At 40.1% G+C, this 14,822-nt stretch overlaps 1 protein-coding gene across 2 annotated transcripts in view; it reads left to right on the forward strand.

Annotated features, from left to right (window-relative positions):
• Positions 1-7,559, forward strand: part of DSC3 (desmocollin 3) — a 50,668-nt gene extending 43,109 nt beyond the window's left edge. The window contains exons 15-17 of one of the 2 annotated variants that reach the window (XM_077753844.1): positions 859-1,116; positions 3,107-3,149; positions 3,239-3,325. In XM_077753844.1, coding sequence (XP_077609970.1) covers positions 859-1,116; positions 3,107-3,133 — 285 coding nt within the window. In that variant the 3' untranslated portion in view covers positions 3,134-3,149; positions 3,239-3,325. Of the gene's footprint in view, positions 1-858; positions 1,117-3,106; positions 3,150-3,238 lie in introns of both variants that reach the window. The other variant, XM_077753843.1, reaches the window with a different exon arrangement.
• The last annotated feature ends 7,263 nt before the right edge of the window (positions 7,560-14,822 follow it).

A 14,822-nucleotide genomic window follows, 5' to 3' on the forward strand; every position in this document is an offset into this window, starting at 1 on the left:
TATCATGTTTCACCTAGAATGGTTCACTGACCTCTCTGATATCCATGACATTCAACTTGTTGTCTTCTTGTCTTTTATATTATTGTTTAGAGTGATTTTTAAAAATATGTAGCTTACCTGTTATTAAAACCCTTATTTGGGGTGTCTGGGTGGCTCAGTCCATTAAGTGTCCGATGTGAGCTCAGGTCATGATCTCATGGTTCGTGGGTTTGATCCCCGCATCAGGCTCTGTGCTGACAGCTAGCTCAGAGCCTGAAGCCTGTTTTGGATTCTGTCTCCCTCTCTCTCTGACCCTCTCCTTCTCACTCTGTTTCTCTCTCTCTCTGAAATAAATCAAACATTAAAAATTAAAAAAAAAAAATCCTTCTTTGAGTCTCTATAATCTTAATGATAGTCTATATTTTTTAGCATGGCATATGGACCTTTATTTTCTCTGGCCTTTTATAACCTCTCCACTTCCTCTCTTACCCTGAACCCTATGTGGCAGCCATTCTCAACAGGCTGAAGCTGAACACCCCCAAAGCGCTCTGTTGCCTTTGCCTATAGACCTTCCTGCAGCTGGTGGTTTCTTCTTTTAATGCACTTCCTCTGTGTTCCTATAGCGTTCTGCATTCACCTACATATATATTCCTAAAGGAATCATCCAATTTTCTGCCTCCCTGGAATAAGAGCTTTTTGGAGCCACTGAGGGATCACGCACATCCTTGTATCCCTAGACTGAGCACATAATTAGAAAATACAAATGTCTCTTAATGAATGGATGAATCAATAAAAGGTTGAATAAAATTCTCTCTCCCTTTCCTTCTTATGACTTAGGACCCATTTCTTCCCGATACAAATGGTCTTATTTTATTTCAGTGTTCTACCAATGGGTTTATGACCCAGACAGTCAATAACTCTGGCCAAGGCTTTTGTGGCACCATGGGATCCGGAGTGAAAAATGGAGGGCAGGAGACCATTGAAATGGTGAAAGGCGGACACCAGACCCTAGAATCGTGCCGGGGCACCGGGCACCATCACACCCTGGATTCCTGCAGGGGAGGACACGTGGAGATGGACAACTGCAGATATTCCTACTCCGAGTGGCATAATTTCACCCAGCCCCGCCTTGGTGAAGTGAGTTTCCCTCAGTGTTTTGACTCTACAATTTAAATATCCAAGTGTTGAACAAAGGAAATTGAAATTAACATAGGGTTTCAGAAGTTGCTTTTACCTATGTATCTTTTCTCTTTCACTCCCTGGTCATTCCCAGCACTGCCCCTTCCCATGCCCTTTGATTTTGTTACATTATTTAACATAAAAGAGATTTTACTCCATCTGTCATATTTCTTTTAATTTCTAAAATCTCATGAGAATTGGAAGTTTCTAATATCCACACTAAAGTCACATGCCACTTTTAGATGTTGTTTACCTCATGAACTATTTTAATACAGAAGAATGTGAAAAAAAAATCTTATTCCCTACAATCACAAAACTCCCCCGATCGAATCTGCATCTCTCTCTGAAAACAAGGCATCTGTGCACAATTCTAGGATGAACATTAAATAATATGAGCTATATCAACTAGATTTAATAAAAAGCATCGTTCATATATAAACCGTTTTTATTCAGAGGATAGCAAGGATGTAAAAGAAAGGAGGGATTAAATCATGGGTTTTCAGGCCTGGCAGCACATCAAAATCCCCCTGGAGCTTATTAATGCCTGTGCTCCACCTTGAAGGTTTTGGATTTAATTAGTTTGGCTTTTTATTATTATTATTGTTATTATTATTATTATTTTATATTTTTATTTATTTTTGAGAGAGAGAGAGGGCAGAGGAGGGGCAGAGAGAGGGAGACACAGAATTTGAAGCAGGTTCCAAGCACAGAGCCTGACGTGGGGCTGCAGCTCACAGACGGGGAGATCATGACCTGAGCCCAAGTCAGACATCTAACTGACTGAGCCACCCAGGCAGCCCTACTATTATTATTTTTAAAACTCATCAGGCGATTCACATGTGTCACGTGGGTAGAGAACCACTGGATTGAATACTCTTTCTGGTACTAAGTTTTCTTTTTGTCAGAGTGTACCAGTGCCATTGTAACAGTGTGCCAGAAGCCCTTAATGGACTACAAATAGGCAGCGTTCTGTGGCACAGCTATAGCTTACCGCGTCCATAGCATATGTTTTCCCATCAAATTCAAATGTTAATCTCTTTTCTGTTTCTAGACAGTCAGTATTCATGTGAGATCAGGTTGGGAAAGAATGGAGCTTAAGAATGGGAGGGGCAGAGAGAGAGGTGTTCTTTAATGTGCACATCACATAATGGGATGTGAGGCTGAAACGGTCGTGAAGAAAGACACTTGATAACATAAGCCAAGGAAATAAGCTTTGAGAGGCAGTGGGCACCCAGATGAGGAGGAAGAGCCACGGGAGTTAGACAAGCTGGCAGACAGGCCAGTAACAGACTGTGAGGGTGGATGTGGCTGCATGCGTGGCCTCTCCATTCCAAAGGCCTGGGTTTTACAATTTGAGTTATGTTGATTATTTTTAAATCACTATAATGTCTTGTGCATCTCTCTATTTTGTTATGTTTTGGTCATCTTAAGAATTTGATTCTGAAACCCACGTGATAATTCTTGCCTACTTTATAACTGCATGTAGTAGTGGTTTTAGTTCATGTTTATTGAGTATTTACTATGTGCTGGGCAAAATAAGAGTAGTTTTCACGCACTATTATTTCATCATTATTGTGAGAGAGTCACTGTGTATATTCCCATTTTAGATGTAAGGAGAGTGAGAAGTGAGACTGAGAGATGTTTAGCCACCTGCTCAAAGTCACATTTGTAGTTGGTGCAGCCAGAGCTGTGACTCAAAATCCAGACTGTTCGGATATCCATGGTTATCCAAAGTCAAATTCTAGGCCGCCACGCATACTCTCACCATTTTGTGGACTAGCCTGACCTCTAGATAGAAACTTTAGAGTTAAGCATTCAATGATAATTTAACTGTAGATATGATATACATATCATTTTTTTATTTGTATGGACTACTAGAAATGTAAGACATACTGACTTTATGGTATGGTTGTGATATCGACCAATCATGTGCGTTTTTTGTACATAGGACTCCATTAGAGGACACACTGGTTAAAAATTAGACACAAAAGGTAAATAAAAAATACATTTTATGTTTATATGTTTAAAAATATTTTTTAAAAAAGACAATAATACAATCCTTTTTTTGTTTATTTTACAGAAATTGCATCTGTGCAATCAGAATGAAGACCACGTGCCGTCTCCAGATTATGTCCTTACATATAACTATGAAGGAAGGGGCTCCCCAACTGGTTCTGTGGGGTGCTGCAGTGAAAAACAGGAAGACGATGGGCTTGACTTTTTAAATAATTTGGGAGCCAAATTTACTACATTAGCAGAAACATGCACAAAGAGATGATGTTAATGTGGTACAAGGAGCTGGGTTTTTGCCACACATGCTGGAAGTTTCCGAAAGGGATATTATAAAGTTCAGTTTCACTTTCTAATATATAGATAGCTAGATATTAGAATTTCNCTATTTCTAAAATTTATATATATTTGTTTTTAATATATATTAGAAAAAATATATGAATTTTTCTAAATTTTGAATTGTACTATTTACCGATTTGTAGATTTATAGCAATTTGTTGCTTATCGTTTCCAAGAAGTTTGAAATGTTAAAACATATTTTGCCTTCTTTACTGCCAGGTATATAGACAGCTAGCAAAAGCATGCTGTAACATTGGAATTAAGGTCTATAAAGGACCTGCTATTCTTTACATATAGCTTTCCAGTAAATGTGTTGAGTTAATATTAGTCCAATGATAACTAAGCTATCCTTGAATGAATATACAGCAGCTATCTGGGCTAGAGATTCTGTTCTTGTTCCAGATTTAAGTGTAATGGGATTATATCAAACGTTATGGTAAATTGTACTGCAGTTTGTAGCTCTTTAAAAATTTTGTTCCATGAGTTGGTAGCTCCAAAGACTACTAGAATTTCATTTTCCTTCTGGTTAGCAACTAGATCATGAAAGGCAGTTCTAGCTACTTGATTGGCCTAATAAGGTCTTAAAAAATACATAGCCACAATATTAAACTATATCAGGAAAGTGTAGACTGAAAAACTGTGTTGTTTTTATGCTTTTGAATGTGTGTGTTATGGTTTGCAAAAGGATTATTATAAGGAATATATTTAAGTTTCCTTATTCTCAAGGAAAAGAACTATGTTCACTACATGGAGAGTTATTGTCAGTATTTTAACAAAAAACCCACCAAAGATCTTCTATTGAGATGGTAATCACAAGTCTTAATGTTTTCCCCTGAGATTCAGGACTACTGACTATAGAAAGAGGGTAGATAGATAGATAGATAGATAGGAGAGAGATGGAGAGAGAGAGGTATCCCCTGCTTTTCAAAAGTTCATGTTACGCCACTTCTCTTTCGCGAAAGACCTGCATTACTGCCTGTTTTTGCAAACCTAAAGTACCCGCAAAAGAATTTTGCTTATATGCAAAAAGGGAAAATAGCATTTCTTGTTTGTCTTGGAATGAACCTTGTAGAGGCAGCATGTACCTAGAGCAGAGACAGGGTCCCGCCAAGCTCCTTCCCCGGGGAACTTCACTCAGCATCTCAATATCAAGCCACCTCCGCTTTGAACTGTGTCTGTGAGCATCTCTGCTTTATGTCCATTTATTTGGTACATCATTTAGTAAGATGTGTTCTAAGGAATCAGAAAAGCCTAAGAGAGGTTAAACTTTGGGTCTGGGAACACTCAAAAATTTTTCCATAAAGATGATGGTAATTGCTTCTTTGCTTTATGTCATTTCAACTTATGAAAGGTTTCACAGGAATGTTCTACTTTTGGATAAGGATAAACATGCACACATGTGCACACATAAATATATACATACATATATATATATATACATACATACATATATGTTAGTCAATGAGTCAATATATTGCAACGTTTAAAATAAAATGAAAACCAAATGGGAAGATGATGATATAAGGCTTAATGTGTCTGACAATAGAAGTCTAAAGTTCTTTTTTTTTTTTAATTTTTAATGTCTTTATTTTATTTTGAGAGACAGACAGAGACCGAGCAGGGGAGGGGCAGAGAGAGAAAGAGACACAGAATTTGAAGCAGGCTCCAGGCTCTGAGCTGTCAGCACAGAGCCCAATGCGGGGCTCGAACCCACGGACTGTGAGATTGTGAGATCCTGACCTGAGCCAAAGTCAGACACTCAACCAACTGAGCCACCCAGGCGCCCCAGAAATCTAAAGTTCTAAAAAAGGAGAGTCTATGATACTTAGTTCTTAAATGCTGCACAACTAAGCATATTAGGAAGTAGTTCATGTACATTTGTATAATTTCTTTAAAATTGTATACAGCTAGGGGCGCCTGGGTGGCCCAGTTGGTTAAGTGTCCAACTCTTGATTTCGGCTCAGGTCATGATTTCACGGTTGATGAATTTGAGCCCTTCATCAGGCTCTGGGCTGACAGCATGGAGACTGCTTGGGATTCTCTCTGTCTGCCTCTCTCTCTCTGTCCCTCTGCCAAACTATCTCTCTTTCGTTTTCACTCTCTCTCTCTCTCTCTCTCTCTCAAAAATAAAGAAATGTAAAAAAATTTTTTAATTGTATGCAGCTAATTAAACTTCTCTGGCGTCAGTGGGAAGGAAAGAGGGAACTAGGTAGAACAGTAGCCTTGCTTCACAGTTTCTCTCTGCTGCACACACGAGGGCAAACTGGCAAATGGCTATTCCAGCTAGGGCTCCCTGATCTGCTGGCAAGGTTCCAGAGATGAAATGCTTTTCTTGGAGCCAATACTGAATGCTTTTAAAAACCTAATTCTGGTTAAAAAAAGATTCTATCACCATTTTCCTTTTCTATTAATCAACATTTGTAAAATTTAGAGCCAATAAACTATGATCTGTTGGTCAGAATTTAGAGGGTAAAGGGAGCTGGAATGGAGGCACAGATGTTACTGAAGGGACTGAGTGGGGTATGACTTTCCTAAGACTGAAGACCTGAAACCCATCCCTTTTTGCTGTATTCTAATTCAAGCCTGGAGATTGTAAAATGCCACTTCCCCACTCACTGCCATTTTTTAAAATTATTTTTTAAATGCTGTGTTTATTTTTGAGACAGAACATGAGCAGGGGAGGGGCAGAGAGAGAGGGAGACAGAATCTGAAGCAGGCTCCAGTCTCTGAGCTGTCAGCAGAGAGCCCAACGCGGGGCTCGAACCCACAAACCATGAGATCATGAATGAGCCAAAATTGGACGCTTAACCAACTGAGCCACCTAAGTGCCCCTCACTGCTCTGTTTTAAACTGACATTGGTGTGTTTCAAAGAAATCCAGGCCTCCCATCCATCCCCTTTCTGTAATCTCTCACCCAGTGAGATCCATAACACTTAGGTGGCAAATGCTCCAACTGTCAATCACCCTTTAGTATGAATTACTATCTATGAGCTTGCTTTCTTACAAAGATGTTTTAAGTAATACAAGAAATAGACATTTGAATACAGGAAAGAAAAAGATCGAGTGGTCATTTGGGAACACAGGGAACTTAGAGTTCAAGTCCACGTAGGGTATTTGGACAGTCAGTGACATGAAAACCCAGGCCTTCGAGGGTAAGGAGAGAGGCCAATAAAGGGACACTGAGTGGTAGTAAAGACAAAATTAGTTGCTACTTAAAGTTTCCTAGGCCAGGGTCCCTCTTTTCCTTCTTTTCCCAGGCCAGTGGCAGCTCCCATTTGAGTTTGGTGAACTATCACCAACCCTTTCTCCACCCCTCACCTTATTTGGAGCATGGACTCAAGGGAAGTGCTGCCTGCAGTCTTCAGGCATTTACAGAATGGCCCCAAACTGGCTGCGCGGAACAAACCTGGCCTTCATGGGGAATACATTCTTCCTTATGTAGCCCTCTGGTCACTGAGATAGGACATCTTCAATTAAGTGTGGGTCTCCATCTTTATTTGATGCCACATTTCCCATTTTCTAATCGCCTCCCCGCCAAATCTAGATTTTCAGACTTAGACTTTGAAAAGGGTGCTTTTCCTTTTAACATCCTATTATGTTTCATGTAAACTTTTTAACATGAGATAGTCTTCTTTTCCATATATGTATGTGTAAGGGGAAAATTATGCTAGTGTAGTGTGAAAATAACTTTAATTTTTTCCAGTGGATATTCTTGGAATTTTTAATGTAAATGTACAAACTGTTTTTTCATGTTTTTATAAGGAAGCAGTTAACTGTCTAATGTGGAGTGAGGTTTGGTTTGTAGCATTTTTAACAGGATTTTAAGTTTGCTATTAAAAAAAAGGAATTACTTTGCTTTTAAAGGAACATGGCAGGTTAAAATAAGCAAAAATTGAATGTATAGAGTAATAGCTGCAGATATAGGATTTAATGAAACTGTTAACTTGATATCTTGTCTTTGCTGTATTTAGAGATAAAATGATTCCGAGGTGATCATGTTGCAAAATTGTGCTTAAGACTGGCATGAAAATAGATCCTCAATAATCCCTTCATTGTGTTCATTGCATTCATTACTGGGGGCCATTTTAGGGAATGGGTCATTATCAAATTGTAAATATCAATTACATATTAAGCTGTTTGGGGGGAGATCACTATTTGGGGCACAGCTTTACAGATGATATCCATCTGTATCTCTCTATCCGATTTTTATTGGGTAAAGAAGTATTGGAAGGTGGTTGTTATTGCAGGGTGTTTCAGAAATAAGATGCTAATAAAACATTCTTACCAGGAGGCTTGTAGTCAAGGGGAAACATTAGGAATTTAAAAAAAAAGAGCAAGTGATATTCCAATTTTTGTTCTGTCACTTACATAATATATGACCTTCAAGGTTTGTTCACAACCAAATTATGGTGCTGTGTACTTCACAGAGAATCTTTTCCCTGACTGTGAATCTGTGTGCTTTCCCACAAAGGTAAGGCTGACCATTTCAAAAACGTATGAGTTGTATCAAAAGCTTTAAATTATAGTGTAACTTGAGCCATGATTTCAAGTTCAGGAACTTTTATTGTGATTATTTTTGTGTCTAAATATTTGTCTTTAAGAATGCTCATTGAATTTTTTTAAGTTTACTTATTTTGAGAGAGACAGAGACAGAATGAGTGGGGAAGGAGCAGAGAGAGACACACAGAGAATCCCAAGCAGAGGCCGTGCTGCCAGCACGAAGCCCTATATGGTGCTTGAACCCACGACCGCGAGTCAAAGTCAAGAGTTGGTTGCTTAATCCGCTGAGCCACCAGGGCACCCCAAATTTTTGTTTCTTTTTTTTTTAATTTTTTTAATGTTTTATTTATTTCTAGGAGAGAGAGAGAGAGACAGCGTGAGCAGGGGAGGGTCAGAGAGACAGGGAGTCACAGACTCCGAAACAGGCTCCAGGCTCTGAGCTGGCAGTCAGCACAGAGCCCGAGGCGGGGCTCGAACCCACAAACCGCGAGATCATGACCTAAGTGAAAGTTGGACGCTTAACCGACTAAGCCACCCAGGCGCCCCCCCCCCACCAAATTTTTGTCTCTGATATCAAAACATTCCGTAAATTCCAAGCATCTAGCAGAAGTGATTTGGTCATAGTGGTTGAGAACAGGTGCCTCTAGAGTCAGACTTTTTGCAGTCTCAGTCTTTGTCTGAGTTTTCTCATCTTTGAAAGCAAGGTAACAATACCAACCTCATGGGTTATTGGGATGATTAAATGAGTTACTATATATTTATCACACATAGAACTGAGAAGGAAGCTGACAAAAGTGAGAAGGAAATCTGCTAAGGACAGAGAAAAAAGGGGATCAACCAGATCTCCGAGACCAGGTGCTCCCCTTGCATGTTTTTGGCTTCTGTAACGTTGCTTTCCTCCTGCATCCACCAACTGCCTGCACAGCACCACTGATAAGGGCCCCCTCCCCTTTTTCGTTTTTTCCTCTCCAACCCCTACAATCCCAGCCATAAAAGGAGGCTGACGCCAAGGTTCGGGGCTCAGCCTTTGGCGATGACTCCACGGGCCAACAGCACCTGTGCAGAAGGAATCCTTTTTTCTGATTCCCTGAGTGCGTGTTTCTTGTCCGGCGCCGAGTATTTGCAGTAACAGAACGCTGCCTGTACGTAGTGAAAGATGTGTCAGTGTTAAGTATACAGGCAATGCATTCAGGTAGTTGAGTTTACTAAAATATCTAATATCTTTTTAGGGAAAAGTTTATGCTTCTGTGTGTAAAAAAAAGATCTGAACAGATTCTTTCTTTCCAGACAGTGGAATTATGGTTGATTTGTAGTTTGTGTTCATCATCTACAAGGAACATTGATAATATTTTTAAAAAATGTTTTTAAGAGTTAACCCCAGCTCTAGACAGTTTCTCTATGGCTCTTATGTTAGTCAGGATTTGGGCTGGCTGTGTGGACAGAAAACAAGATGGCAGTGACTTAGGCAAATAGTATTCAATTGAGTTTGCAGGTTTAGCTGTTCTTTTCTTAATATATATATAAATTTATTTATTTTTGGAGATAATGCATGAACAGGGGAAGGGTAGAAAGGGAGGGAGAGGATCCCAAGCAGGCCTCACATGGTCAGTGCAGAGTCTGATGTGGGGCTTGAACTCCCCAACCAGGAGATCATGACCTGAAGGGAAACCAGGAGTGGGATGCTTAACTACTGAGCCACCCAGGCATCCTGCAGGCCTTGCTGTTCTGTTTGCTTAATTTGATTCCATTGATTTAGGCCTCAGAACTTTTGTTTTCCCTTTATTGTTTTTTTTCTTTTAATTATGGTAAAATTCACATAATATAAAGTCACCTACTTAGGCCGTTTTAATGATTTTATTTATTTTTAAGTAATCTCTATGCCCAACGTGGGGCCTGAATATACAACCCTGCGATCAAAACTGGAGTGCTCTACCTACCGAGGCAGCCAGGAGCCCCCTACTTAAGCCCTTTTAAAGTGTACAGTTCAGCGTCATTCATTCAGAATGTGGTTCAACCATCAACACCAACTAGTTCCGGACATTTTCATCCTTCAGTTCCCAAAAAGGAAACCCTTTAGGCCGCCAATCCCATGTCCCCATTCTGTCAGCTCCAAGCAACCACTAATCAGCAAGCAGATTAGTGATTGCCCTGGGCTGGTGAGGGTGGGGAGGAAATGGAGAGTTGATATTTAATGGGGATAGAGTTTCAGTCATGCAAGATGAAAAGACAACCCTGGGCTTATAGTTAACAATGCTATCCTGTGCAGCTAAACCTTTGAAGGTAAGTCTCAGGTTGAGCATCTTTCACCACATTGGAAAGCAACAACAACAACAAGCGTAAAAGGAACCTACTTCCCTTCCGGATAAACTGGTTTTACAGTGTTCTTTGGGCGAAGTAATTTCCATGAATCCTCAAGGTAGGAGAGGCTGGGTGTTCTGTCTTTGCCTTCAGGTCCCAACGTGTCAAGACTCCTTTTCCATTATCTATGAGAGCAGAGGGCACACCCTTCAGTCACACCTACCCCCTACCCCCTTTGCTGCAGCACCAACTGGAAAAGATGCCTGGGGCAGCTCAAACCTGTGGGCGGTGCCAGGAAAGCACTGCTGTTACTCCCTGTGACTTCGAGAACTGAAGGCTCTTTGGAAGCTACTTGAAAAACGCCAAACATTGACAGATATACTGGCAGCAACCTATCCTGTAATTGTTCTCTGTCTCCTGAGTACATTGCAACCATAGCAGGAGGTAAATATGTTGATTGGATATTATGAGCCAGCAGTTTACACCCAGGGGATAGCTAATAGGTACAATATGATGCCAGAATAAACTTGAATATTTGTTACTAAGTTCCCACAAAATTTGTATTGATTTCATTTTCTTTTCAACGTACATTAAGGTAAAGATATGCTGTGTGAGATTAGTGTATTTACATTTATTGTATTCAAAGATTTATGTTCTAACCTTAATAGATTCACTTCCTATATAGAAGTAAATCTGAGTCTATGGAGTTAAACTGCATTACTGGTTATAGAGTTCTGCTGAGACTGGCATTCTGGCTCATGCACTATGCAAGTTTCTCTGACATGATGCGGCGGGTTCCAAGCTAAAGGGGAATTTCACAGAAATTCCTAATTTCAATTTCTAGTTGAAATACCCGTGCTTCCCCCCTCCCTTAATATGGATCATCACAGACTAGTTAAAGCAAATATATAATAATATGAGGTTACTTGGGGAAAGGCCGGAAAATGGCTTCAGTATGTTAGGCATAGGAAGAGAAAACAAAGTAGAGAGGAAAAAAAGCAATGTGAATTTTCTGGGAATCTAGCAGGGTTAGTCCACATTTCTGTTCTGGGATTCTAACTTGGTGAAGCTGGATGCATCTGATCCACAAGCAGAATGTGTCTCAGAGTGACGGGAACACGCTTTCCAGTCCAATTTCTCAACACGCTGTGTTCTTTACAAGGGATCCTCACTGCCTCCCACCCTCTTGCTTCAGAAAGATCATACAACATTTCAAAGGAATTCTGTTGTATACGTGTTTACGTGTACAAATTCAGATGTACAAAATGTCAGGATTTTGCCATAATTTATCTTTGTCTTGACACCCCCTACCCAACAACCCCTATTCAGCTGGTGGCCAAAATGAAATAAAAATGCAGTCAGATTAAAATTAGGGTTCTCCCTCACTCTTGTGTATTCACAAATCATGTCTGAGTTTCAGTTTATGTTACTTACAGCAATTGGGAATCAGAGTGAGGTATTTCTGGTCCTGAGATCTGAAGAACCAGGATACCCCCCACTTTTTTCACTGTATTTACTAACTCTTGAAAAACTTGAATGCTCTTATAGCCCATCTTTCTGACTGGATTTGCTAAGTAATCTAAGAATCTGAATCAATTAAATTATTGAGTCAAAATATTATCTCAGCCAGCCAATTAGTCTAATTTCCTATCTCCAATCTACACACCAATACACATACCAGAAAGGTAACAATAGAGTAACGTTATTGTTATACAGATTATCATTATATAGATGAAGCCAAGACAACAAAAGAACAATGCTTTTGTTGTGCCCGAATCCTGAGTCCCCTGAGACCCCTAAGGAGCCGTCACAGATGCAAGTAATTAAGGGTCTTTATTACAAGCTCGAGCAGGGGCTCACCCATCTACCGGTGCAGCGGCAGCAAGGAGAAGCCTCGAACAGTGGCGAGCAGAGTTTTTATGGGGTAAGGGATGGGGGTGTTACAGTGCACACGTTGTATGTTTTGCATCATCACATACGCACCAATCATAATTGAACAACACCCGTGGTTATAGTTTTGACCATTCAGTGTCTGTGAGGCGTCTGTTACTTTTGGCGGGACCCAATCATGACCTTTGAGAATCCTTTGAAAATGACCAATTATAAGGTGAGCTCAAAGGGCCTACCTGGGGTTTAGGCAAGCGGTGAGTGATTGGCTAGTTTGTACAGAGTAACTACCTGCAGTTCCCAGCCCTGACTCAGACCACAGGAATGTTCCACATTTCTTTTGATCGGCTGATCCGAGGGTGGTTCCGAGGGTGGCTTCAGCTGAAGCTTTTCCTGGAACTGGGGCTACGTGCAGCCCGAGGTTGCTCTTAATGGAGGACTTGATTTCAGGCTCTTCACTTTAAAGAGAAGAACAGCAAAACAAACCAAAATAAAACAAACACATGGGTATACACAAGGAAACTAGAACTTTTAAATTTGAATGCAGTTTCTGTTGTTGTTCTAAATGGGCACAAAAATTGCTCAGCCCAGACCGGGAAAAGACCCACCACGTAACTTGGATAAACTTTCTAATCTCTCTGTGCTTCAGTTTATTGTCTAAAGCAAGGCTCTTCATTCATTCATTCATTCACTCATTCAATCATTCATTCAGTCATCGACAATTATTTCTTGGACACTTACCACCTGCTTAGGCTAATTCTAAATGCTAAAGGTGCACCAGTGAATAAAATAGCCAAAGTCCGTGTTCTCACAACTGCATCCCAAGAAGGCAAGGAGAGCAGATAAACAAATATACAAATATGTGCTTAATGTCATGCTGTAATAAATGATACAAAGAAAAATAATAAGGGGCAGAGAATAATAGAAGATGTTTATGTTACTAAAAGTTACAGGGGCGCCTGGGTGGCTCAGTCGGTTAAGCCTCCGACTTCGGCTTGGGTCATGATCTCACGGTTCATGGGTTCAAGCCCTGCGTCCGGCTCTGTGCTGACAGCTCGGAGCCTGGAGCCTGTTTCGGATTCTGTGTCTCCCTATCTCCCTCTCTCTCTGACCCTCCCCTGCTCACGCTGTCTCTCTCTCTCTCTCTCAGAAATAAATAAAACATTTAAAAAAAAAAAGAGTTACAGAAAGTCCTTGTGCAGGTGACATTTGAACAAACACCTGAAGGAAGATATTAAGTAAGTCATGTTGTTATGATGGCAGGGGAGGGGAGAGTACATTCTGGGGAAAGGATACCACTAACACAGAGGCCCTGAGGTAGGACTCTGCTTGGCATATTTCACAAAGCTAGTACAGTGGAGCTTGAGAGGAAGAAGAGAAGGAAGAGGTGGGGTGAGGAGGGCAGCGGGAAATCCAATCATCCAGGGTTCTCTGATTATAATAGTTGTTTGGGATCTTTCTTTGAATAAGGTAAGGGCCTATTGGGGGGCATGAGTTATACCAATGCCTACACTGTAAGTAAAATGAGTTAGCACGTATACAAGATTTTCTTTTCTTCTTTCTCTTCCTCTTCTTTGCTGCCTTACTTTCTTTTCTAAATATTCTTTTCCTCATCAGATTCTTTCTTTTCTTTACTTCTTTTCCTTCTCTTCCTGCTCCACCTCCTCCTCCTCCTTATACTATTCCCACCCCTCTCCTTTTTGTCTTAGATTCTGCCTCCCAGAATTAGAACTGAGTTTGCATTCTAACTTTGCCACTTGCCAGATCCCCGCATTTGCGCGTGCTGGTGGAGGCACCCATGTGAATGACTTTGGAGTATTGCAGAGAATGCATAAATACGCACGAACCAGCTGGTCTTTATGAAAACCTAAGTTGCTAATGTCACCATTTGTCCACTTGGTCTTCTAACAATAGGAATCTGACATGTCTTTATAGCTATGAGTCTGATCTGATTTCAGATCTGATGCTTGCCTTCTGGCTGGTTTATACGACCTGGGTGTTTTGTCTCCACCTCAGGTCAATCCATTCTGGCTACAATGCTTGGAAAATACTCCTTTTAAACAAAGCCTGCGTGTCCTTTTTAATCTTTCATCATGGCTTGGGCCCTCTATATTCTACTGTCTAGGTTTCTATTCTTCTCTGCACCAGCAGCTCTATAATTTTATGTGCTGGTAAGAAAGGTAAAGGACATAAATATTCATGCTCCAGGTGGCTACCAAATAAATATACTGAACCATCTTTTTGATGATTAAGCAGATTTTAATCTGCAAAGATCTCAAGGAGATAAAATGCGGCAATATATCTAAATTTATTATAACTTAAAAATGACTTTCAATATAAAAAGAGGTGACAGTTGTCAAATTACTTTGCTAGAGAGCTAATTTTCCCTTTGGGTTTATTTATGTGTCCAAATAATATGTTTTAGATATTTTAGGAAGACATCAATATGACTGGTGTATGGTACAATGATTATTAATGCATTTTATCTATTCTTAATTATGTCAGCTGTACGCAAACTCACAGTTAATTCGGTTTTCTTTTTGTTTTTCTTTTTTTCTTTCTCCTTCTCTATTTAAAACCAAACACTTTATTTCACACACCATAAAAGCTTAGTGCAATTCATGTGTAGT

This window comes from Crocuta crocuta, unplaced genomic scaffold, assembly GCF_008692635.1.
Source record: "Crocuta crocuta isolate KB4526 unplaced genomic scaffold, BGI_CrCroc_1.0 scaffold231, whole genome shotgun sequence".
In the NCBI taxonomy this organism is placed as follows: Eukaryota; Metazoa; Chordata; class Mammalia; order Carnivora; family Hyaenidae; genus Crocuta; species Crocuta crocuta.